Here is a 24948-nt window from a genome sequence, read left to right as displayed (position 1 = left end):
TTTCTATTATGGGGGTGGTGACGTGTACTGTACTAGTATATGAACAGAAAATTATCTCTGTATATTCTGATCTTTCATTTTATTTTGAATCGTGACAGGGTTCGTCAATTCTTCTACGTTGTCATCAGGTAATTCTTCTCAACCGATCTTGATAGATCGTTGCTGCCTTCATGCCTGAGTCCGCCATCGTGATGATCTAATCAGCAAATCGTCAGGCTAATCTCGCCGATCTTATCCTCTTATCCTCTCCACTTCCACCTCCACCTCCACGTTTACTTCTTCAACACCTCCATCTCCATCTACACCACGCTCCACAACACACACCCATAAGAGCCAAGACATCCAAAATGACATCCCCCTCAACACGCCGCCTCCTCAAAGAATCAACAGACATCCACAAAAACCCAAGCCCCTACTTCACGGCCTCCCCAACCTCCGACTCAAACCTCCACGACTGGCACTTCACCCTCACCGGACCCCCAAGTCCAACCCCCTACGCCAGCGGCCTCTACCACGGCCGCATCACTTTCCCACCAACATACCCGCTCCGCCCACCGAGTTTCCGCTTCCTCACACCATCAGGCCGATTCGAGGTGAACCGCGAGATATGCCTGAGTATATCGGGACACCACGAGGAGACGTGGCAGCCGGCGTGGGGGGTGCGGACGGCGCTGCTGGCGATTCGGAGTGAGATCATGGGGGCGGAGAGTAAAGGGCAGGTTGGGGGGATGGAGGGGAGCGAGGAGGTGAGGAGGGAGTTTGCGAGGGAGAGTCGTGGGTGGGTTTGTCGGGAGTGTGGGGGGAGTAATGAGGAGGTTATGAAGCGGTGGTGGGAGGTTTGTAGGGAGAGAGGGGGTGGAAGTTGATGTTGAAGGGTGTGAAGTTGTAGGAGAGAAGAAGGAGGAGGAGGAGGAGGAGGACGGCGAGCAGAGAGTGGCTGCTGTTGATGAGTCTACATCTTCGCCAGCTGCTTCGGTTTCAACATCTGCCAATCCTTCAGTGCCTCCAGTGCCTTCAGGTTTATCCTCGACTCCGGCAGTCGTCCCATCCGCACCATCGACTCAATCTATTCGCCCTCGCCCAACGCCGACAGCTCCTGCGCCTGCTCCTGTGGCTATGGCTGCAAGAACTGCAGCCGCTACCTCATCTGAGCCCGCAAACAACCCTTGGCTAGACCGTGCCATCATCGGCATCGTCTTTGCCTTGATCATCCTGATCACCAAGCGTGCGGTCAATGTCGACGACCTATAAATAAATTGTCCTCTCGCTCCCTAGCTCGACCAACCGTCTAAAAAGCAAGCCGGCCTTACTTATATCACATCCTAGACAACGATGCGGTACTCGTGACATGGGTTTTGATTGATTTTATTTGTGATTTATCTCTTTACAGCGCTAGATACCATACAACAACAGTGAGCGTTCATTCTATATCCTACATCGATTCAACTGGTTGAATACAACATCATCCTATTCGTAATCATACATATAGTAGGGTGAGGAGCCAATGTCTTCTCAGGCGGAAGCAGTGGACTCTTCAACATGCGTAACTGGCTCTGCCACGGGCTCTGAAACTGCCTCAGTCACTGGCATCGCCGCGCCAGAATCCTTCTCTGTGAGAACCATCCACCACCAGTGGCGAACCATCCATCCTTCCTTCTCACCGTGACTCTGCCGGTCCACCACTCCGACGTCCTTCAACCAGTTCAAGAGCAACTCAATCTCCCAAGCGCCCATCGCCGGCTTAATCATGCCCGAGATGCGTTCCGGGCTAAGACCCTGCCGCATAGAAACGCAGCCCAGAACTGAGGCAATGGCCATCTCCCATAGCTGTGGAATCAAGTACCCGTGGATATCGAACCAGAGGGGCAATTTGGGCGGAAGATTGGGGTCATTGGAGGGTGGTGGCAGTGGAGCAGAGATAGTATCCACTCGCGCCTGGACAGGGTTGCCGTAGGTATATGAATTTGATGGGCGGACTTCAACAGCAAAGCGTACGCGATCCTTGTCCATTTGCCTAGTGAGATATCCGCCGTCATCTAACAAACCCCATCGGGCGCGTGGCTGACCACGGGGATGGAGAGTGAGCTGGCCGTAGTTGAAAAGGTTGATCAGAGCAAGAATGTCTCCATCTTCGGCGTGGTAATGCACATCAAAGGATCCCATGCTTTCCAGCTGGGGGTCAAGAATCGCCGTCTTGAAGTATGCTGCACGCTTCAGGATAGGGCAGTCAATGTGGCGCTTGCGGCTCAGTGCCGTTAGGAGATGCTCTGTGAGATCGTAATTGCGGCCCGGTACAACACGACCCTTGTTGCCCATGCTAATGACTCGATCGGTGAGAAGAGATTGCACAGCCGAGTTGATAAGCTGGGTACCGAATGGTCTGAGAGCTTCCTCAGCTCTAGGCGGATCATATGTCGATTCGGACGCGGCGACATTGGCACGTACCCACGTTTTGACGACGTCAAGTCGAGCGAGCTCGTTCTTGCGGGGTCCTTTGATGGCACGGTTTTCCTTGGTGTCAACCTGCACCGCAAATGGGACGTGAGTCATCAAGCCACGCTTGAAGTCAACGGTAATGCCCGAAGTAACGGTGTAAAGCTCATCGGCCGTTGGCGCAGCCTCGGGCCGAAGCTCGAAAATGCTATCAAACTCCTCCCGAGTCGCAGGGAGAAGCGGAGCCTTTTCAGAAGTGGAGAACTCAAGTTCAATATTGGCCCATTCGACGACAGCAGGCCAATTGTATTTGTCCAGGTTATTGTAGTCAATGGCTGGAACCTTTCGCTTGGCGTATGCTTCAAGATACTGCTCTTGGAAGTCACGCTGCATGCCAGCAATCTGTAGCCGACTCTTGTTCAGGATGTACTTTGCTTGTTCCAGAATAAGATTAGGGTCATGTTTGGGGAATGCAGCGTATATAAGATCCCAGTCGACGCTTCTTGCCTCTGAGCCGCCTGCCAGTACTCTGACGGCGACAATGGCAACCATGATCTTCCGGTACAGAGTTTGGTCAAGCGGGGGAAGAGCTGCCCGGCGCCTTGGACGTATGATTCTGACATCATCTGGCTGTACTCCATACCGACCAGGAATCGACGTATCAACTCCATCAATACGACGGCGTGCAGGGGCAGTGTCAATTTTGTGGAAAGGTTGATATCCCGATGGAATATAATGCGCCTGCCCGGGAGGCCGAGGCCGAATCTCGCGTAAAGACCCTGCGCTCCGAGTGACCATCGCACTTCCCTGTTGATCGACACGAGCAATTGGCTGGTCAATATCGAACCGAATCTCTCCCTCAATAGGCACATGCTCAAACTCGTCACTAACGGTTTGTTCAATGTAAGTGCCCCTGCCATCATGAGCTTCGTCGAAAATCTCCTCGTGTTCAAGCTCCCACCTGAGAATCCTCTCAGCCCTCGAGTGGAAGGTCTTAACTCGACCAGTCAGGGTAACATTGGGGGCAGAGGCCAGCTCAGCAAGCTCACGAACAGAGCTCGCCACGTCGCCGCTAACATGCCTGTTAAATGTGCGTCTTTGCGCGGCCCCTAATGTACCAAACGTGCCAGAGCTTGAGTGGAAGACATGTTCCGGGTGCATCAGCATGGCATGACGTCCGATGACAGACATTGTTTTGAAGAATCGTAAAGCGTCACCCCTGATCCCTCTACCGGGCATGCCAACACCTGGTTGGGTAATCCAAGTGTGAGAGGCACCTGCCAAGAAGTCTTGTCCGAGTTGTCGAGCTTGACGACGACCAATCTTCATGAGTCGCTTGGAGCCGGGAGCAGATGAATCGCTGATACCAAGCTCGTCTTCCAATTTCTTCAACAATTCTTTTTGGACCCGGCGTTCAGTTCTTTGCTCCTCTGCGAGGACGGTGGCAGGTTTCTGTTGCAACTGAACCGTGGCGCCTGAAACGACGGGGAGCACAAGTTTCGGGATTCCCGTTTGGCCACTGTGTCTGACGAGCTCAGGATCTAGTTCAATGTTTGGCGAGTAGGAAAGGCGCTGATCAGTTGCAGCTAAAAGCTTGTGCTGCATGTCCTTGATCAAGGGGTCATCTGGCGACATTTCAGGCTTGGCCAAAATGGTCTTGGTAACCATCGCGCCTTTCGGGCCTTTGCCGCAGAATGTCAATTGTCGAAGTTTGCCAGCCTCTACCAGGTTTCTGATCGCACCCTTGACTGTGCGATTATCCGGTCGCTCTTTCTGCTTGCGCTTGAGCCACATGGTTGCAAATGGAAACCAGATTTCGGGAGTAGAAGGATATGCGCCGCCAGCTTTTTCCACGATCTCCATAATGATATTTCTGCGAAGAATACTAACGGAGCCACCTCGGTCTGTCAAACCATGGTTTAACCTGGGTGTCTGACCTGGCGTGCTTCTGGAAGACGGACTAACCGCCTTGGAGAGCCAACTCCTCGAGAAAGGCACAGGTCCTTTAGGCGTTGGAGCTGAGGCTCTCTTCGCAGGGCTTTTAATGACCTCTGGACTTGCTGTTTGGGTACCTTCCGACGCCGCAGTCTGATCCAGAGAGCCGATACGTCGTCGTTTAGGCGTGACCGCTCCAGCCTCGTCTTCACTCAGTGGGTGTGTTCTAGAAGTCGTTACAGCCGGGGTTGACTCAACTTCCTCGGAAATCTGAGCACTCTCGCCTGGAGCTGCATTTTCTGGGGCCGATGCGCCAGCCTCGTTGGCCACATCTTGAAGCTCTTCAAGACGAGGTTGTTTCCGGGGTCGTCTCGTACTGCGCTGCTGTGCTTGACGGGCAGTGAGTGGCGACTCGGTGTAATCCAAGTCATCCTGAGCTCGTTTGCGCCGGCTTGAAGATCTCGGAGTGGGCTGCACGTTGGGAACCGGTTGGAAAGCTGTGAAACCCTCAGAGCTGGGTACAGTGGGTACCGAAATAGGCACACCGTTTTGGCGAGTGCTGGCCTCGGCTGGGGTATCCTTTTCGTCAACAGCCGTGTGACCCATGTCACTGGGTTCTCGTTTGAACCAGGAAAAAGCAGACAATTTTGCTGATTTGAAAACTGCGATTCGACTTCTGGCGGGACGGCCTTGTTTCCTCCCCGCTGGTCTTCTCTTGCCTTGGGGCGTAACATAGACACCAGGGTTGGGGCATTCATTTACAAGTACGTTGTACTCTGTCCATGTCTCGTCCATGCCTAGCACTTCAAAACGTTCCTTTTCCGAGAGGCCCTCCAAGTTCGCGCGCTTGTTACTGGTCCTTGATGGCCAGCGAGATGGCTGTTCCCACGTTAGGTGATCTGGAATTTCTCGCGGAACATGATCCAGTTCCATTCCATCCGGATCATTGGGATCAGGAATCCCAGGAGAAATCCTCTCCACTTTGAACAAAGTCGACCGTCTCGGAAAAGCTTTGGCTTTCGGCCCCCTTGGACGGCCTCCGTGAGGGCGAGAGCTAATCGGCGAAGGTATGACAATCCCAGCGACAGCTGATCTACCCATATCAACCACTGACATTCGTTAGTAAACAATCCAAGATAAACCTGAGTGGAATTTGACCACGTACTGAAATGTCCATCCGGAAGCCTCACCGGCATGGGATCACTGCTTGACAGAAGATAAGTGGGCGGCTTACAGACGGCGAGAGCCTCAAACAAGCTTGCATTGCCGTCCTTCACCAGCTTTTTACTAGCGCTCGATTCATGGAAGCCATATCTGTCACGCTTCGCGACAGCATCAACCGCAGGTATCACGCACTTCGCCGCCTTGGCTTTTTGTGCTGGAAACTCCACTGCCTCCCATGATGCTTCACCACTCTCCACCATCTTCGCAAAATTATTGGCCGAATAGTGTACATAGAAGAACGTAGTCCTCTCGATGGCTGTGTCCCTGACAATGGCAAGGTGCCGCAGGTGGGGTGGCTGTGACAGTTGCCAGCAATCGGTAAGACGATGCAGCGCACTTTCAGAAGGTCGACGGTAAATATTACCAAAGCAGATGCGGTTGATTTCCTAAATAGAGAGATAGTTAGACAGCATTCCTTGGTCAACTTAAAGGGTAGTGGACCGTACGTTATTGGTGATTCCGGCGGTTCCAGAATTGTTCACAACATCAAATACTTGGTTTCCCAGGGGGCGATCTGGTGTCCATGACGGCACGGCCCGTCCAGCTTCGATAACAGGCTTGTCCTTTGACACTTCAAGAGCACCCTCATCCACACCGACTGTCTCATCCCCTGCAGCATCATCAATATCGTCATCAACATCCGCTTGGTCATCTGCAGTCTGGTTCAAGTCCCCGCTGACAGCATTAAACTTCGCAATGTCGGTTTCGGTGGGCTCGCGGATGAGCATCACGCAGGGATGAATCTTGTCGTATTGCGATTTGGCTCTCACTCGCTTTAAGACTCCAATTCTTTCGTACTTGCGGAGCGCCCGTGACAAAACTCGCCAGCGCCAACGATCATCAAACCCTAAACGTCTCTTGAGATCATTGCGCGAGATGATGCCGAATTCTTTGAGGATCTCGAACAGTTTGGCAGTGAACGCGTCAAAGTTGATAATGGGACGTTCAGATGCGCCTGCGGAAGTACCTTCGACTGTTGCCTCAACGGTAGCCGGTTTCACGAATCGTCGAAAGATAACAAGACTGGTGCGAGCTGATCTGATTTGGATCGGGCGTTTCTCAACGTAGCCCTTCTGAGCTAGGGCGTCTGTTCGCTTAGGGACGGAACGTTTATCTTGCCCGCTGAGCCTCACGAGATCGGTTTGGGCGATGCCGTCAGACTTACGGGAAGCAATTATGGAGAGTAGCATGAATTCGCTGGCGGGGACTTTGGCATCATCTGGCTCATGTCCAGTGAGAGCGTACCACATTCTCTCTTTTGAAACGAAGACGCGAATGGACGAGGGCATTGGCGAAGCTTCATCATGATCTCCATCGGCTTCAGGATCATGATGATGAGCTTTTTCTTCGAGTTCGCGGTTTTGTTGCTCTGCATCCTCCAGACTGAGGCTATGCCATTCATCATCAGGTTTCACAGACACTTCTAGGTGGCGCATGAGCCATGACCAGACCTTGGCTTTGAACCGGCGATCTACAGTCTGGCTTCGCTGACTTGGGTCTTGAGATGCATTTTGGTAGAAAACCTCGATTGCTGTGAGGATTTCTGGCAAGGTCGCACCTAAATGCAGGTCAGCTGGGTGTCCAGTTCACGTTGCGTGGTTGAGCATAGAGCTGCCAATTCAGGACAGCTAAAATATGACGCCAGTAAAAAAAGAAAGGGGACAAGGCACGGGGAATCAGAGCATTTTCGGCGCGAAGGTCGAATATACACCACCGTGAGAGATGCATGTTCCACTGGCCGATGAGAGATGAGGCAGCGTATACATCGTGCTGAGTAAAGTGGGTCTGGGGGATTTGAGCTATACACACCTTGGCTACCGCAAAGCGCGACCTCGTTGAGCAGGAAGTCGATTAGCTCCTGTAAGCTGGGAGCCATGGTTGTAACATAACGATTTGGAAGGGAATGATGCTAGAATATGATCAGGGGAGGTGTAGGAAAGTGGAAAGGTTGGTGAGGGATGGAATTTTGAAGAGCGAAAACTCCGATTCGAACGCGGGTCGTTCGAATTCGGCCCCTGCTCTCATGTCCTGTCACGTGACTATATGGTGCGGCTGGTTGCCTGGAGACTGAGGCAGTAAACTTAACGTCACCAAACATCACCGTCTGTCATCACCAATCCGAATACCTTATGCATGACCAGATAACACATACCTCACTGGCTTGAAATGAAGTCTGGTAGTGAAAAAAATATTGGATCATCGCTAATGATTCGAAGCGAACAGCATGACCACAACCCAGGACTCTCTATCCTCGGTTCACTTCCAAAACAGTATCAGGAACACAAGTTCTCCACAGATATATATCCTCTTGTCGAATTGTACTATTTAACCCAAATCTTGATCTCTAGGACACTACACATCACATTATCACAGCAAAAGTCCTGCCATGACAGGGTACAGCTACAACACTGAGTCACTCGGAGGATCTTGCTGTTGAATCTCCACCATATTCCCATCAGGATCCTCAACCATCAACAACATCTCCAGTCCAATCAGACTCTGCGCCTTAATGAGTGCCTGTTTCGCAGCAATATGTGCCCCCGCGAACTCGCCTATCCCAAAGGCATTCTGAAGCGGCCCAATCATCTCAGTGACGGGCATACCGACCCTCTTCAAAATAGTAACACCGTGCTTTTCCAGGTAACTCTGTGTCTTCGCTATATCAGGAACAATAAGCCCAACATGACTGAACGTATTGGTACGCTTGGTTGACGCCACGAGATGATCATCTGAGACGTTGAATTGCACGAGTTCGATAAGCCCGTACAGATTGTTCTTGTCGCGGGCCAGCTCAGCTCCAGTCTGGAAACCAGTGCCATTGCGACCACCTTGGGCATAGCCCAGGTAGGTCACGGTGTACTCTGGGGTAACATGGGCGTCGAAGAGGAGTCGCATGCCCAGAATATCGCCATAGAAATGTTTCATAGCTTCGAGATTGGTCGTCAGAAGGCCGAAGTGGTTGATGGCATATCCTAGAGACTCTGCGGGAGCTGGACCATCTTTTCCAACAACGATTGGATTGTTTGAATCTCCAGCGTCAGATCTAGGAGAGCAGGCCTGGGCACATGAGGCAAGAAGTAATGCCAAAGACCCAGGTATAAGAGACTTGTAATACATTGAGAAGATGATGTGACGAATAAAAGGTAGGCAGCCCGCTTGTCAGTAGATACACTTGTGAGTATCGTCCTGGCTTTTGGGGGGCTCCCTCCCTGCTTTTATAACTTCTCAAAATTATCCATGCGAATTCTTTCTACAACCCAGAGTGACAAGGCATACTTCTGCCTACCCTGTCTTGCCATGGATTCTCCTCACATGTTGGTTTAGACTTGGCAGCCCACCCATATCGAGTAATAGGAGCTTGGGGCCAATCAGAGACTGCAATTTTCTCGGGTGATCGCTTGAAACTCAGCCCCCATACTATTCAGCTGAAACCCTGCGCCGTGAGGCGCCCAACCAAGCTAGTCTTGCGCGACATGCAGATAAAGCTAAATACCTGCCCTCTGTAGTAACTCTGACTTCCGGATTTGATGTGATTTTTAGCTTGTATTCTCCATTATGGCTGACTCTGAGACGGTCATCATAGACTTTGGGTCTTTCCAACGGTGAAATACTGGTTTTAGGGGGGCGGTGTGCTGGCCAAGACAGACATAGCGTGATCAGCCTCTTCCGAAAGTCGGTGAACTTACTCCAGGCAGTCACTTTGAATTGACAAGTATTGCATGGGAAAACGAGGCCTGTAAGTTTGGTGACCTAACAACGCACATTAGGGGACTGCTCAAAGTCAAATTATAGTCCATGGTCCAATTGGGGCAAGTGCCAAGAAGTAACAGCCAAGCCCCCGGCCGCTTTCCTTTGTGTAGGAACTCTTCTAGCAACTAGAGTATAAGCGAAGGTGGTCATCTTCCAATTTGTCATGATGAGAGCTTGCTCGATGAGGTTGACAGCTCATCTCTTGTCGCGAACCAAGGCCTAAAAGCTTCTAGGATGTGGTTTTCAGGATTTACAGGATAGAGATAGCTTAGTCTACGTAAATACAAAGCTCTACGCTTCGGCAAGGAGGCGGGAGGGATTTTTATAGCCTTCCACTGAACGGAGTGCTTCAAATGCTGTGTTGTATGCAACATCTGGTCGTCGCGACTGTCACAAGGACGAAACGTACTACTTGTACGCAGTCGCAGTGGCCGTGACTTATGATGAGAGTCAAGACATTTCGCTACACAAATGTTTTATATAGATTTATTCGCCGTCAGTCATTGGGCTAGCGTCCAATTAAGTTTTCCCTAACGCTCACTACATAGACCCTGAGCCTGGTCTCAGGCAACGAACTTATAGGTCCCACGAAATCACAGTCCACAACTAAGAGGGTAGCAACTGTAACGCTTTTCTTCGCTCCATCTCGCAATCACTGGATAGTTCTCTGGTGCGCATATGTTAAGGCCACATGCGGTATGAGAGTTCCGATTCACTCAATCATCCTCCCGTCTATATCAAACTCTTCAATTTCATTGACTCAAGTCTTCAATGAATAGGGCAGATCTGTGAGACGCTAGGTAGCAGTGGGATATTTACACAAGAACAATATGAGGACGCCGAAATTCTGCTTCACTATTTCACAAACAGGGATGCCGCATCCCTATCCTTAGAGCATGATAGCCTAAAACGAGGCATTGGTTAGGATAGCACTGAACTATTTGAGTACCTGCTGGATCATCTCTGGTAGAGTCGGCGAAACTGTTGTGATATCGGGCATCCATTCCAACGTCCGAATGCGAGATGCTCGGCTCCGAGAGTTTCCTCCCCAGAGGACAGGCGCCCACCAATGGACCTTTGTAGCCTCCTCGACAGTTAGTTTATCGACCTCGCTGCTGGCAATTTTGGCTTGGGCGTGAAGCAAGTGCGCCAATTCGGCTGAAATTTCTCTCCATGCAAATTCACCGGCTTCCACGAAGTAGTAGCCTTGCGGGCCCCATGTCGCGGCTCCTCCATTGGGTTTAAGGGCTTCCTCAACCATTAATACAATCGCATTAGCCAGGTCTCGAACATGGATATCTACCAAGCCAGCGAGAGTCAGTGATAATTCACCAGGATCAGATTGCAAGTCGCTTACGATCCCACTTGTTGTTCCCCTGCCCCACAGTGAAGGCCCTTCCCCGTTCCACAATTGCTTCGATCAAAATAGGTATCTGGATGCTGCGTTTTTTACACGGACCCTTTCCAACGCCATGGATCATGGGCGGACAGATGATTGCCGTGGGTACGCCATATTCTTGCCCAGATATGATAACGGCGTCGTCAACACTTCGGTGATACGCAGTCATAGGCAGGTTGATAATCTCTTGGATATCCTTCACGTCATCGTAGACCTTGGTGGACTCATCTCCGAGACTAGTGGATACGTCGTTGATTACACCCGTTCCAGAGATGTGGATGAAGCGGCCTTTCTTGCCCCGCCCCATACCAGCGATTATGGATTGAGGCGCGTTCATATGATCAGACGAGGCGATATCTATAGATCATCAGCTGCTGTCCGAGAGCGTCGAGAGATAACATACGTAGAACAACATCAGCCTTGCCACCTTCCGTTGCAAGGATCCCATCGTCATCCAAGGTACCGATAATAATCTCGACGTCCGGCCAGGCCTGTCGCAAGGTGTTTACCTGCCCCTCATTGCGTACTAGTACAACGACCTCATAGTCGGGATGAGCCTTCCGCAACGCGCCTGTCGTCGTACCGCCGACAAAGCCTGACGCGCCGGTGATAAAGATCCGTGGTATCATCTCGACTGTTCTGCTGAATCAGCGAATTGTTCAAACAATCTGATAGGTAAACCTTGCTGTAGACGGTGAACCTACTCCTTCTGGGCAGAAGCAAAGTTGAGCTTTATACTTGATGCGTCAACTTAGCTACAGGTTGGCTATTATTAAGATGATATTAATATTTCTAAGCAAGACCCAGGCTACTGTTAAGATAATATCAGTATTTCTAAGCAGGACTCTGAGCCATTACTAAGAATCTTGCATGGTAAAGTATTTCACAAGTGGCTCGGCCACCCCCAACACCATAGTAAATGCGATATTTCACAATAAGATACTTCAACCCCCGAGTTTTCATATAAGTGTATGGAAATTTCTAGTACTAAATATATGACACGCAGTATGTTAATCAAGTTGAGAAGTATTTTGACGCGCAGTGAATGAGAAGAAACGACAGAAACGCAAAGGCATATACCCTGCGAAGGTGGCCTAACGGTCGAATATGGTCTACCGCTAGCTCAGCAGCTAAATCAGCCAGTTGAAGGTGGTGAGGTAGTATCGCATACGCAAGGTGAATTGCCTATTCAGCCAAACCAGCCGGCTACTAGGGCCCGGTCGAGGTGTAGTGGGTGCAGGGAGATTGGCCATAAAATCAACCGTTGCAAGAATCGCTATATTTAGCTAAATTAATGGGTGTTTGTTAAAATATGCCGATTTGAAATTCTGTAATGGGTGTGGGTGTCCCAGTTAACCGTGAATTACGTTAGCTATGTTTGTTTCAGGGCATTGCTATCTCCTTGTTTCCACTGTAAAGGGCCACCACCCACTGTCATCGCTCTTCCATCGTCGACTAGACATCAGAAGAGGGCGCTTTTTTCAACTCCTCATAATGATCTGTATGAGGCCTATCTTTTGACATGCCTAGAGACCGGTGACGCCCACCTTGAGATAATTGGCGTCTCCATCAATTCGCTCTCTAATCTTGCCCGAAGATATCTTATTAACATCCCATGCTGCCCAAGTGAAGCGTCTATGCAGAAATTTCGCCTCGTCCGATGCGGCCCACACGGCATAGTGACCGGGAAGGTCCTCTGTAACAGGAAATCGTTAGCAAAATGACCATCGATCTCCTGGTAACTTTCAGTGGCAGAGGTTTGATATTCCACGTAAAAGTTCATGTGTTGCACTAACCATCATCCTAGTTGAGCGTAGTGCGCGTGTACCTAGCCTGCTCCGCGGCCCTTGTAAAGATCGATCCTAGGTGGAAACTGACGATTTGCAGGTCAACCGGCGAGACATATTTAGCGATCTGCTGGACTAAAACCGTTCCTGCGCTCTTAGATGCCGAGTAATTTAGGATTCCAGCTGTCACCTCAAAATCGTGAATAGCTTTGGACGATACGTTCACTAAGGACTTGGTACAAAAAAAGTCAATCAGTCGTTGTTACTCTTCAGATTATGTGAAGATAGCTCGGGCTTGCTGAAATATATACTAGCTTCTTGCTTGTATCTCGATTCGCCTGATGATAGAAAAGATGGACGAATACAGCGATTGAATTAACGTTTGTAGCTAGATCGGCCACTACCTGCTTGTACCCTATCTCGAGTATAGAGCTATGTGTAGGCTGTACGCGAGCCGTATTCAGGACGAGGACATCAACGACTAAACCCTTATCATCGAACTTCTTCCAGAGGTCCTCGATACTAGCAGTATTCGAGACGTCGATTCGACAGGCGATGAAGGTAGTCTAGGGTGACTCTTTACTCAGGGTATCGATAGTAGTATCGAGGGGACCTTGGTGACGACCGGTCAGGATAACCTTTGCGGTACTTGCCTTGCTAAAGGCGCGTGCAATGGCAAAACCAATACCACCGGAGCTTCCAGTCACGAGAACGACCTTGCCTTTCTGCGACAGCTGCGCGCGGGAAGGGAGGATAGTCGCGTAGGGCTTATGGTGGACGACCGTAGTGAAGTTGTCGGCGACGGTGGACATTACGTCGGTGGCAGATTCAATTTGGAAAGAGTTGATAGTACAGAAAGCGAACGGGGTAGAAAATATCACTTTTTACCTGGCGAGGTCGATGACGATTATATATACAGCTTCTAGCATCGATCACATAGCAACACTTCGATCAGGAGCGGGAATGTAGTACTATTTCCAAGGCTTACAAACTCCTGATTATAAACGTCTTCATATGGCTCTGTGAAGCCACCCAGTCGTGAGCCCCATAAAGTTCCGCCGTTAGCCCCACAAATTTCCACCAGTTTTCCGCCCACCTAAATCTGGCTTAACTTTGCCTCTTTTCTCACCTAAAGGTGATTGTATTTTCACTTACGCTTTACGCGCTAAGTGCTAAGCGTATTGACAAATAGCGGCCGGAGTTCTACCTTCCTACGTATTTCCGCAGGTTTCAATCGATATGGATCCCCAAGAGTCTATCGCGGGGATCCTACCGTGGCGGAAAGCGTGCGTGCTATGTACTCGCGCAAAGCGCCGATGCGATAAATGTCTCCTAGCTTGCAAACGATGCGTGGAAAAGTATGTGTCTTGCCGGTACCCTTCAGGTCGTCCGTATGCCCGCCGAGCCGTCCGAATGCCGAGAACAGCTGAGAGCTTCGACCTAAGCCCACTAAACTCGTTAAACGATCGAAGGGCCGACAAGACAGTCGCTCTAGGAAATATTGAAGCTTCTAATATTTTATATGAAGATAATATTGAAGTGGAGCTCCCTATATTGGATTTTGGCAGTCCTGTGAGGAATAAAACCTAAGTCGCAAGTAGTTCTTGGTTCCTTGAAACAAACATATAGACGATATACTATATTGACTCGGCACGCTATAACGAGTATTCCGTCGTCTATATATCCGACTTCAAGCAATTTATTCAGACCGTCAAGAACTAGCTTTCGTAGTGGGTCCGCGATACTCACTGTCCGTTCCTGTATAAGTAGTTATACTCCGAATCGGGGCTACTATTATGTCTACAGGATACTTTTGCAGCCGTGGTAATGTACGAGTCAAAGAACGACAAGAATAAAGAGGTCATTATAGGGATTATAGAAGAAAAGGCTAACAAACTAGTAAATAATTTATCGTTTCTCCCAGATTCCGGAGTAGAAGTCCAGTCCTCTCTCCGGACGGTTAAGCAGCTCGCACGCGTACAAGCGCTCTTCATATACCAGTTTATCCGCTTATTCGATGGGGATATTCGGCAACGAGCGCAAGCTGAAGTCCTTATCCTAACCCTGAAGGATTAGAATAACAAGCTTTAGGAATTAGCTAACCTCGACGCTAGCCTCGAGACCTCGTTTAGCATCGCCGGCCTATTCTCTTAAGGCTTAGGAGCGAAAATTTTGGATGACCCTTCTGGCCAACAGTGGTGCGACTGGTTACTCGTAGAGAGCGTGCGCAGAATCTGGCTTATTAGCAACTATGTGCAGGGCGTGTACCTGATGATGCGAGACCGTCAAACCGGCTGCTCGGGAGGGGTCTCCTTCACAGTACGTCGGGGCCTCTGGGACGCGCAGTCTACAGCAACTTGGATGTGGCTTGTCCGAAATAAGGACCCGTTGTTTGTGCCCTGTCACGAGACAGATCTGATGATTCCGTTTGTTAAGGCACCAGAGGTCGATGTGCTTTGCTTATCCATTATGGGCATCATGTGGGGTGCGCCCAGGTTGGACTTTTGGGTGTCCAAATCAGACACACAGCGGGAGTTGCTGCTGGGACAGTGATGAAGAGGACGCAAGTTTATGTGCATATTATTGAATATTGGTTACGTTAGTTCTTATTACCGTTACTAGTAATTCATTATCCCCGGCGGATGTCTCCAAAGGGGCAACGGAGGTTTGATATATATATCATTCTGGACTGTCCAGGTTGGCAAAATTGCGAAGTGAGTTAAGGAGAGAAGTCGGGCACGCGTTCAATTACATATCGAGTCTGCTGGGAGACTCAACTGAAGGCAAGAATGGTAAACCAGACACCCTCTCACGGGTCAGGACAGTCAACGCCGTCTTGGACTTCACAGAGGCGTCACAGCGATTCAGAATTCGCGCATGACGGGGGGGCAGTCTAACGGTGGGAAGGACAATTAGGCCACGACAGGCCTTGACGAGGTGCTAAGTTAGTTTTCAAGAAGTGGAAAATTTCTACATGTACGTACGCGGATATACAGATATTTGGGGTAACCTGGATATCACTTTTCAAGTTGGATTATGAGCCACAACTTACTAGGCTGAGTACGGATTCGTATTTTGGCCCAGTTGGGAAAACCAATGATATTAATCAACCAACCTATTTATCTGTTGTACTGGGCTGGGCAATCGGTCAGTCTTGTAAGCCCCAGGTTCTGCCCTCACTTGTTCCTCCGATAACTGATCTCAGGTAATCACCGAATGGGGTAGACTCGAAGTCCGGGTATAACTCCTTAGATGTTAGGTAGCCAAGATACTTCGCGTAGTCCGGGTTATTATCTCCGCGGATACCCCATGATAGTTTATGTTCTGCTAATATAAGAGGGTGCGACGTGGTCGGATCAGTAGAAGAACTAGCTGCCGACAGTCTGCATTCTGACACCCTGTCATAGATAGTATTATCTGCAACCTGATACAGCTTGGATCAATAAGAGTTCAACAAACCAAGCGATCTCGTTCAACACGACTCACATAATTTCTCTCAAGCTTCTCGTGGCTGATCTCTTCCATTAAATCATAGATCTGATTTTGCGTCATCACCGTATTGTACGCAAAGACCATTTTGTTTCGAGTCCGCTCGTCAACAATGATCTTTGCCAGGTAGCGTCCGATATCCCTCAAATCGGTGATCGCGGAAGGAACATTTCCCCCACCAAGAATCTCATCTGCAATTCCCATCGCCACATAGTCGACCTTTCCGGACGGAAGTCTTGGAAATGCAATCTGATACCACCAACCAATGTCCACGATTGTATACGGCAGCCAGAGTTTCTTGATGTGATTGTACACAATTTCTTTCTACAAAGTGAAATGAACTCTATTAGAGTTACATCGGGGCAAATGAGAGGGTAGCTCACCAGTTCTCTGAGTCGCATAACTCCAGTCGGTGGAGCAACAACACCAAATCCACAAGGCACAAATCGTTTGACTCCAGCAATTTTGGCAGCATTGGCAAGCGATATCTGATCCTGCTGCTGTGTTTTACTTTCACGGACACAGCTGATCACAACGTCGATATTATTGAGAGCCCTGACGAGTTCCTCTTCAGGTCCTTCAAGGTCTGCTTCACGGACTTCAACACCTTGTCGTCGCAAAGCTCCGACAATTGGTTTCTCTATAGACATTGGTCGTACAAGAGCAGCCACTACCTGCAACCATTTCACAGTCAACAAATTTGCCAGATCTCTACAATGAAGGTGAGCGATTGGGCGTACAAAACTGCCTTCCTCCAACAGCCCATTCACCACTGAGCCACCAGTGTGGCCGGTAGCTCCGACAATGGCAACCCTTATTTTCCCCATTTTTATCGGAGATCAGTTTTCTCTTTAAGTAAATGAGTCGTTAGCAGATTTCGACGTAATGGATCAAGCCAGTCTTCAAGGATCATGAAAGTGAAGTAAGCTACTCAGAGAGATAAAGAGAGTTATTTAAGGATATGGACGGTCTGGTACACATGCTTAGTCGGGCAGCCTCCAGAGGTGGAGATTGAAAGTGATGTTGATTATTAATACAGGCTTATGAAGCAAGAAAGTGCATAACTTAACTACCAGTGCTTTTCAAGCATTGATTTGAAATAATGTATCTAACTTAACGTAATACACCGAGCGGGACACCCTACCCATATCGAAAGTTTCAAATCCAGGCATCTCAACCGAAACGCATTGAATAATTCAGATATAGCGATTTTTACATTAATTTTATCTTGTGGCCAATCTCCCTGCATCTACTACACCTTGGCGGAGCCCTCGTTGCCGATTGATCTTGCTGAGGAGGCAATTCACCCTGCGCATGCGATACTATCCCACTACCTTCAGCTTTCTGATTCTGTTCCTGAGCTAGCAGTAGGCTTCATTCAACAGATAGGCCCCGTTCATGTGCTATCTGCCGTTTTGACCATGTGCGTTTCTGTGTTTCTCACTCGCTGCGTGTGGATTGGCGTTATCTTGCGGTAATAGCGCTACGCTATGCAATGTAACTACGCACCCTTTAATAATCTGATCTAGTATGATCTTTGATGGCGTTAGAGGACTATTTGGGAGTTGCTTTAGTAGTTCCTTAAGCATTGAAGCTTGCTTTTATAGCTGGATAACGGCTCTGGGCGTTTTTGGTGTGAATTAGCTAGATCTGCTGCTTGATCGACTGTTAGGTGGTGCAGGCGTTCGGACTAAGGTAATAAGCTTCGAAAGTACCCGTTCAGGGTTAATTGTAACAAGACCCGTAGCAGGGAAGCTATTTTGAATGGTTTGTGGCTGAAATACCTCCGCATACCACCTAGAACCAACTTGCCACCACCTGGACTAACTAACCACCGCCCGGAAGGAGACGGCAATATGTGCAGAGCACGGATAGTAATACGAGAAACATATTTGGATATTGAAATTCTCAAAAGCCAGGAGTGAACGTGGAAGGACCGAAATTCTAGAAGAGAAGGCTAGAAATAAAATACAATGGAGGCACGCGAAAGTATTGGTGCAAAGGACGGGTACGTAAGCGAGGCGGAATGATAGGCGAATAGCAAGAAGAGTGCAGTAGGTAGAGAGCATGATGAGGAGGCAGCACGGGCATAGGCAGATTAATGCAATAGCGGACAGAAAGGGTATATAGCACAATATACGAGGATGAACCTTGTAAAGCATGCAAAGCAGGTAATAGGACAAGAGAGCAGAGAGGCGAGGAGAGATACCGAACATGAGAAGGAAGGAACGTGACCAGGAATCCAACCAAGCACCAATGAGAGAGAGGATTGGCGGGGGGGGACTTTTATAGCTTTCCACGGAGCGGAGTGCTTCGAATGCTGTGTTGTATGCAACATCTGGTCGTCGCGACTGCTAGAAGGACGAAACGTACTACTTATACGCAGTCGCAGTGGCCGTTACTTATGATGAGAGGCAAGATGTTTCGCTATACAAATGTCTTATATAGATATGTTAGCCGTCAGTTATTGGGCTAGTGTCTAATTAAGTATTCCCTAACGTAATTCCCGGCCGATCTGGCCACCCCAAAACACCATACTAAATACGATAAATTACAACTTCATATCTCAACAAATATATCTATTTAAGATAAGATATTAAGCGAATACAATCTACGTACTGTTCCTAAACTACTAGCACGGTATAGGAAAATTGCTTTAAGAATTAGTAGAGATATATGTGTTCAAATCAAAAACGTCAAAATTACGCTGTATTTTATGGTAAAGCATCGAAATAATAGTCTGAAAGGTCTAAAATCTAGATATGCTCTTCATATACCTCGAGAAATGCATATGTTAAAATTTTGACAGAAATAAATCTCTGGTGGTTGAAATATAGAGGAATCAATATTCAGCACCTTCTATGTGTTTTGGGGTGGCCAGGACGGCCGGGTGGCCAGATCGGCCGGGAATTACGTTAACGCTCTCTAAGCGGGTGATGATAATTAAAGCCCCCGGAGCTATCCGAGGTCGGGCTCCAGCCGTATAGGCAGGCGCCTTGGACAAGAAAAGACAGACGGCGATTCAAAGCGCCGATTCCCGATCGGCGGGCCCGGCATGTCAGGGATTGAGCGGGCAGTCAGGATCCAAATTGGGTAGAAATACGGGAACGGAGTATACTGTATGTACTGGCATTCATTGTCGCACATGGTAGTCCCGTGAGAATCCCTCCATGTTAAAAAGAACGAAGAGTATGAGTGACAGCGCTGTTGACACGAGTAGCAGATATCGAGTCTTCAGCGGAACCCTTGGGGGTCCTTCTCCTCTGTGCCCTGCCAGCGTGAGTTATGAAATGTTATGAACAGAGCTAAAGTTGGGCTGGACCCAGCGATCGGCAAGAATGTCTGGCTGGGATCAGCGGTCGAGCTGAGACGGAATCACACGCATTACCATCCCGATTTCCATTCGAAAGGCCATTCCCTGGTTTCTATGAGCTGCACCAATCAAGATGCATGGAGGCGCGAGATAATATGGGAGAATTGCCATACAGTATACGGTACGGAGTACAGTGGCAGAGGCAACGCGTGTCCCTAGCTAGCAGGTTGACCAATCGACCACGATATCTGGGACCGTTCTCGATCTGCAATTAGTGCGTCTTCCTTCTGCCTCGACAAGGTTTTATCGTTCCTTGTCGGAGACCGTCCAATCTGCGAGCGCCGAACTGATACGGCCGGGTGGCCAGTAATCGTGGCAAATAGAAAATGCCTCTGGGCGGGCGTGCTTGGCATGGAGGGCGAAAGAAAAAGCAGAGCGTCAGCCGAGAGCAGAGGAAGATATTAATACAACTGGGAACCTGCCTGATAAACCTGGTCTGCTTCCAGTTCCAAGTTGAAACATAACGATTGCCATAGTTGAGAAGTGTGGGTACTTGATTATCCCCTTTTGCTGGTAAGTTGATGCATGTTTGGATGACATCACCCAGTCGCCTCACGACAGGTACATCATCCCACCGCCAACTTGGCGCAGTCACGGAAGTACCCGCGGCTGCTCCGTCGTTTCCGGCGCCAACTAAAAAACTCGCTTTTCAGAAGATCCCGCGATCGTCCTATTCTTGTTCTCGAAATTTATTCTTCTCGACGATTCGCTCGAGAGGACTCCCCTGTTTAAAGGGATCCCACCATGTCCTAACCTTCCAACGCCCTACCACCCATATTGAGCACCTTGTCAATAAACAAGCAGGCCGCTGTGCTATCCAACTCCGACTCCTGAATCGCCTCTCTCCAGATTCGCCCGGTCCGCCACCCATCGCCACGCAGATGGAGGAAGGCATCGTCTCCGGATTGCCCTCCGAACCACCACCACTTCCTTACTCGTTGCATACCCGGAAAAGGGCCATCGCGATCTTTTGGACAATCTTCGTTATCGATACTTTGGGTCAGCCGCTGATCTTGTACTGGACATTATGGTACCTCACCGATCTTTCGCATAACCTGGGTATGTCGGACTGCGTTGGACAGCTTGATCCCGAGATTGAGATCCGGGGAGCCAATCGCTAACTTGGTGCGGCAGTGTTTTCCATCGTCACCGCTTGTTTGGGCGGTGTCTCCGTGTTTGAATACTTCTACCGATTGTACAAGCTGCGTCGCAAGAGTTCGCGCGCTCGACCATTGAATGCTAAGTCATCATGGGTAGGTTTAGGTAGAATTTTGGCAATTGACAAATGACGCGAGCTAATATTCTGGGTAGTTGGACTTTTTCCACATCAACTTCACCATCGTGTGGCTCATTCTGGCCGTTGAGCTGATCGTGTAAGTCCGCCCTGATATGCTCGAGTGCAACTGTAACCAGACTAACAAGAACACAGCGGAACCGTACCTACAGAACCATATGGTTAGATCTCCAATAATCCCTCAATTATTCCGCAAAATAGCCACTAACACTCTCTAGTGCGCCTTGTCGCCATGGTTCTCCCGACAGTCATGTTCTACTTTGGCTTCGTCCACCTAACCCTCGATATCCTCCGCATGATGGGGTACAAAGCGCCCTTCCGAATCTCCTCCACCCCGAAAGGATCCGTGATGCCGACTGCACTATACGCGCTGATCGAGGACGTGGTAGCGGTTGATGGGGGTGGAGGTCAAATATATCGATATGCGTTGCGGACCCGATACCTATCAAGCCCGTACTTCCGACGAATGCTTTTCGAAATGAATTGCTTCTGGAGCGGCGGGTCTATCATATTCGCCGCAGTCATTACTGCTATCATTTTTACGGTCTCGGAACCCGTTGCATTCACTGTAAGTAGACGTGTGATCTGCTGCTGGATTAAAAACTCTACTGATACGATATACAGCTGGGCTGGGCCCTGCCATTTGCTTGGGCCGGTGTATGGACATTGATCACCATTCCTTGGGTCCAGAGTGACTTACGCCGTGAGAAAAAAGCTTGGGCCGAGAATCGCGGACAGGGAGGGATTCGGTACGTCGACGACATTACCGCACCCACTGCGCGCACCCGTTTCGCATCGGTTCAAGAAGCCCTTCCCAACCTTCTACCCTGGGTCCGAGAAAAGCAAGCTCCTCCATCGGCGCCATTTGCCGAGGGTGCTGTGGGAACTACCCCTGCCCATAAAGCTGAAAGCATGCCGGACAGCACTCCGGAGGCCACCTCGGCGGGCAATTCACCTGGCCCTGCAAGTACCACACGCGACGGTGGAGATGAGACGGTTCGGCCCTCCGGGGAAGCACAAGATAGTGCTGTCACGGAACCGGCCAACACAAATACCTCATCTACCGACGAAAAGAAGTAAATTTTCCCATATGTTGTACAATTTTGTTCATGACTTTACGATACCATTTTCTCGATTTCGGATGGACTGCGTGCATAAATACCTTTGGTTTGAAAGAGCTTTGGTTCATTTTGGATTACCCATGAAAAGGAAATGAATACCCCTTTGGTACTTGGGCGAGCGCGCAATATGATATGTTTCTCGATCCATCTCATTCAGCAGTCATTTGTCTCTTGTAATACTAGGACCTATGATTTACCGAATATGATTAGTTCTGCGATCGCTGACAGTATTAAATGGCGGGGAGTCTTAGCTAGGTTGTCTGTAAGTCGACTCAGGTCTCAATTCTCTGTATATTAATTATCTCACAGCTCCCTTCCCTATTCTACTTCACCACAATGACGACTTATGTTCTTTACAGTCCTGACAGCGCAATTGATGAATTCTTCAACTCGAACACTACTGTCACAAGACAGCAATGCGATGAATTTGCTATTTCTCGCACTGGTGGTGTGTCCACTACTTTGTAGATGCAGGGGGTGTGTAGTTACACCGTGATAGCGGGGCCTAACAAGTCCAAGCTCTTCCAGTTCCGAGATGAGAACTCTATTATTGATATGGGCAATATTTCCCTTGCTCAATCCATCCTGAATTTGTGGCTAGCTGCAAGTATCTCGGTACTATGGGCGATTCGCGGCTAGTCTATATCTACGAGATGGAGTATCTTCCTGGGATTGCTCATATAATGGCGCGTATATCCCTAGACGACATGTACCGGCAGCGTAACACTATCAAGGACTTTGCAAGGTACGCCTAGCCTTTAAAGCTTTTGCTTCATCTATAAGAACTAACATTTCAGAACAGGTTCTTTGCACAGTCATAGAACAACGACCTACAGCCCTACTCAGATGTAACTACGGCCTTGCTTACGGAATTTCAATCAAGCTTTGACCTTCTTGCTCGAAACCTACCATCTCGCTTTGCACTAAACCTGGAAAGGGTCCGCAAGGAACTCCCGTCTCTCTTCTCAACATCCCTCCCCTTTGTCCTTAGCCACGGTGATCTTAACGTGATGAACTTCCTCGTCAATCCCCAAACCGGAAAGATCACAGGGATTGTTGACTGGGCTGAATCAAGGATTCTGCCATTCGGTTTCGCGCTACACGGACTTGAGAATCTTTTAGGCTGGACTCAGAAGGGTGGCACTACTATGATCGCTACCGCGAACTCGAGAGCCTCTTCTAGGAAACCTTTCGAAAGGAGGCTCACGATTTCTCCGACTCTGATTTGTATTTGATTCGCGCTGCAAGGATGGCTGGATTTTTCTACCATTATGGATTTAATTTTGACCCGAAAGGTGCAGTGCAAAGTGTGCGGATGGATCTACAGGGTGGATCGCTCCTATATCTCGATGCATTCTGTGCTGCAAGTGGGTGGGCCCCTCTTCCCTGAGCCTGCTTATGATATCCTGCAAGGCAGGCAGGGGTGGCAGAATGTCGCGTGCAAATTTAGGTGCTTCTACATGTACTGGTAATAAACTCTGAGCATACACATTGATATGAAGTTCAGAGTGATTGTCCAGACCCTGCGGAATGTGAAATAAAGAGGTCACAAGAACAATCATATGTTTCAATCCACCAGAAACAGACTCGAGACCTTTAAAGTCTATTTAGTTCCAACTATCGGCAAGAGATCCTCCAGGGAGGAATGCCTGTACAGCACCATTATTCACATGATATAGTTGCAGATACCTGCAAATCGACGGACATTCTACTCTAGCCCTAAGTCCAATCCACCATATACTGCGACTTGCCTTGCGGTACCATAGATAGAGCAACAACAACGCTATAGGGTCCCTTTCCCGAAGCAAGGTCTCAAAGGAGCCATGAATACTCCGTATGAAGAGTTGAGCGTGACCGATTTGGACCTCACTATCCGGCAGATCTAAAATCTGGGATAAGGCATGTGCCGCTTGGAAATACGTATTGCTTTCCGCCGTAGATGACTTGTTGAGGTTACACACTGTCGCCAAATCCCAAGGTATACCATCTATACCTCGCTCCGGCAATGGTGAATGCATATGAGCAAAAGTCGCAGCCATGACGCTGAACAAGCTGTCCGATCGTAGCGGATTAACCATGTGCCATAATGACATTTTACCCTTGCTCATACGCAGCCAGTCCAAGTCGGAGGAGGAGGACTGTAGAGGCCACGACTGTTCCGGTGTGCATGCATCGGGGGGTGAAAAGGTTAATATTACCAGAGCAGCGGCAGTACCCCAGATTGGATCTTTGTCTTGCGCTGTGATCGGTTGCCGTACCCGCTTGTTGAAGAGAATCGTGCTCTGAGACCAGTGGTAACATTCTTCTAGAGTGCGACGATTGTCCAAGGGGCCATTTAGATGGCGGTCGTAAGCGAGTGCTACAGCTATAGAGGCGTGCATTAAGAAAGGGTACTGTAAATAAATTGTTAGCCGAACTCAGATCCATGACGGACAGATGGGGGGACGAATGCCACGGAGTTGATACAATCACACTTACATTGAACGCAAGCTTCAGGAGCTTGCGATTAACGTGTATCATGTTAGGGTCATCCGGTGTAATGAGACTTCGGCCAAGATACCGGGTTATAAAGTCTTGACACTTTGCATTCAATTGATAAGTCGTCGATGCGTCGGATGTCCAGACAGCATTTGTGAGCGGGGGCATTGGCCGCTCTGTGTCAGCCGCGGCGGGCTGGAGGTCGGGAATGTTGGACATGAAGTTGCATAATACTCCAAATGAACGGCATCTCTGGCACTGTGGTTTGCCTTCATCGCACTTGCAAACCAAGAGGACTCGGTCAGCTCAGGGGCAGATCAGAGAGAACTGGGACCACCCACCTTAAGTTTTCGGAGCTTGCAATTTCGGCAGCCGAATCTTGACCTCCGCAGCGTCCTACCCTGCTGCACTTCTCTTGGACAAGTCATAGCCATGCCTTACGCGGGTTCGCCTTGAGTACATTTGCCAGGTTCTTCGGGGTTTCAATGCGTGCGGGATCTTGAACAAGCGGAGACGAAGTACAGGAGGACCCCACAAGCTAACCCTCTTTCGGGTACTCCACCTCTCACGCTAACGGTCCTTCGGGTGCGCATTCCTCTGATTGGCTGCGAGCTCAGCCTCGGAGCATCCACCATCTATAGATGCTATCAAGACAAGATCGTGTC

The 24948-nt window shown here is 49.2% G+C and overlaps 9 protein-coding genes across 9 annotated transcripts; 3 read left to right on the top strand and 6 right to left on the bottom strand.

Moving 5' to 3' along the window:
* Positions 1-347: 347 nt before the first annotated feature.
* N7458_012597 (ubiquitin-conjugating enzyme E2) lies at positions 348-1251 on the top strand (the record flags this gene model as incomplete). The annotated part of the gene is made up of 2 exons (XM_056915978.1): positions 348-786; positions 845-1251. 2 exons carry the CDS (start codon positions 348-350, stop codon positions 1249-1251), a joined length of 846 nt encoding a protein of 281 aa, XP_056760732.1.
* A 261-nt stretch (positions 1252-1512) lies between these two features.
* Positions 1513-7468, bottom strand: N7458_012596 (uncharacterized protein; the record flags this gene model as incomplete). Its single annotated transcript, XM_056915977.1, has 4 exons — positions 1513-5477; positions 5534-5978; positions 6039-7150; positions 7402-7468. 4 exons carry the CDS (start codon positions 7466-7468, stop codon positions 1513-1515), a joined length of 5589 nt encoding a protein of 1862 aa, XP_056760731.1.
* Positions 7469-7992: 524 nt separating this feature from the next.
* N7458_012595 (VOC family protein) lies at positions 7993-8709 on the bottom strand (the record flags this gene model as incomplete). The annotated part of the gene is made up of 1 exon (XM_056915976.1): positions 7993-8709. The coding sequence occupies one exon, from the start codon at positions 8707-8709 to the stop codon at positions 7993-7995; it is 717 nt and encodes a 238-aa protein (XP_056760730.1).
* Positions 8710-10279: 1570 nt separating this feature from the next.
* On the bottom strand, positions 10280-11370 carry N7458_012594 (NAD-dependent epimerase/dehydratase family protein; the record flags this gene model as incomplete). Its single annotated transcript, XM_056915975.1, has 3 exons — positions 10280-10641; positions 10700-11098; positions 11145-11370. 3 exons carry the CDS (start codon positions 11368-11370, stop codon positions 10280-10282), a joined length of 987 nt encoding a protein of 328 aa, XP_056760729.1.
* Positions 11371-12267: 897 nt separating this feature from the next.
* On the bottom strand, positions 12268-13340 carry N7458_012593 (uncharacterized protein; the record flags this gene model as incomplete). Its single annotated transcript, XM_056915974.1, has 2 exons — positions 12268-12437; positions 13112-13340. The coding sequence occupies 2 exons, from the start codon at positions 13338-13340 to the stop codon at positions 12268-12270; spliced, it is 399 nt and encodes a 132-aa protein (XP_056760728.1).
* Positions 13341-15676: 2336 nt separating this feature from the next.
* On the bottom strand, positions 15677-16844 carry N7458_012592 (aromatic alcohol reductase; the record flags this gene model as incomplete). Its single annotated transcript, XM_056915973.1, has 4 exons — positions 15677-15961; positions 16015-16341; positions 16401-16691; positions 16758-16844. 4 exons carry the CDS (start codon positions 16842-16844, stop codon positions 15677-15679), a joined length of 990 nt encoding a protein of 329 aa, XP_056760727.1.
* A 3427-nt stretch (positions 16845-20271) lies between these two features.
* N7458_012591 (uncharacterized protein) lies at positions 20272-21764 on the top strand (the record flags this gene model as incomplete). The annotated part of the gene is made up of 6 exons (XM_056915972.1): positions 20272-20449; positions 20525-20643; positions 20702-20763; positions 20820-20845; positions 20903-21252; positions 21309-21764. The coding sequence occupies 6 exons, from the start codon at positions 20272-20274 to the stop codon at positions 21762-21764; spliced, it is 1191 nt and encodes a 396-aa protein (XP_056760726.1).
* Positions 21765-22141: 377 nt separating this feature from the next.
* On the top strand, positions 22142-23040 carry N7458_012590 (uncharacterized protein; the record flags this gene model as incomplete). The annotated part of the gene is made up of 3 exons (XM_056915971.1): positions 22142-22253; positions 22445-22550; positions 22743-23040. 3 exons carry the CDS (start codon positions 22142-22144, stop codon positions 23038-23040), a joined length of 516 nt encoding a protein of 171 aa, XP_056760725.1.
* A 372-nt stretch (positions 23041-23412) lies between these two features.
* Positions 23413-24717, bottom strand: N7458_012589 (Zn(II)2Cys6 transcription factor domain-containing protein; the record flags this gene model as incomplete). Its single annotated transcript, XM_056915970.1, has 3 exons — positions 23413-24198; positions 24284-24562; positions 24625-24717. The coding sequence occupies 3 exons, from the start codon at positions 24715-24717 to the stop codon at positions 23413-23415; spliced, it is 1158 nt and encodes a 385-aa protein (XP_056760724.1).
* Between the last annotated feature and the right edge of the window lie 231 nt (positions 24718-24948).

The sequence above is a fragment of the Penicillium daleae genome (genome assembly GCF_028827525.1).
Source record: "Penicillium daleae strain IBT 16125 chromosome Unknown utg000009l_segment0_segment0, whole genome shotgun sequence".
Lineage (NCBI taxonomy): Eukaryota > Fungi > Ascomycota > Eurotiomycetes > Eurotiales > Aspergillaceae > Penicillium > Penicillium daleae.
Note: the sequence above shows the minus strand (reverse complement) of the source record. Positions and strands in the feature narration are given on the sequence as shown.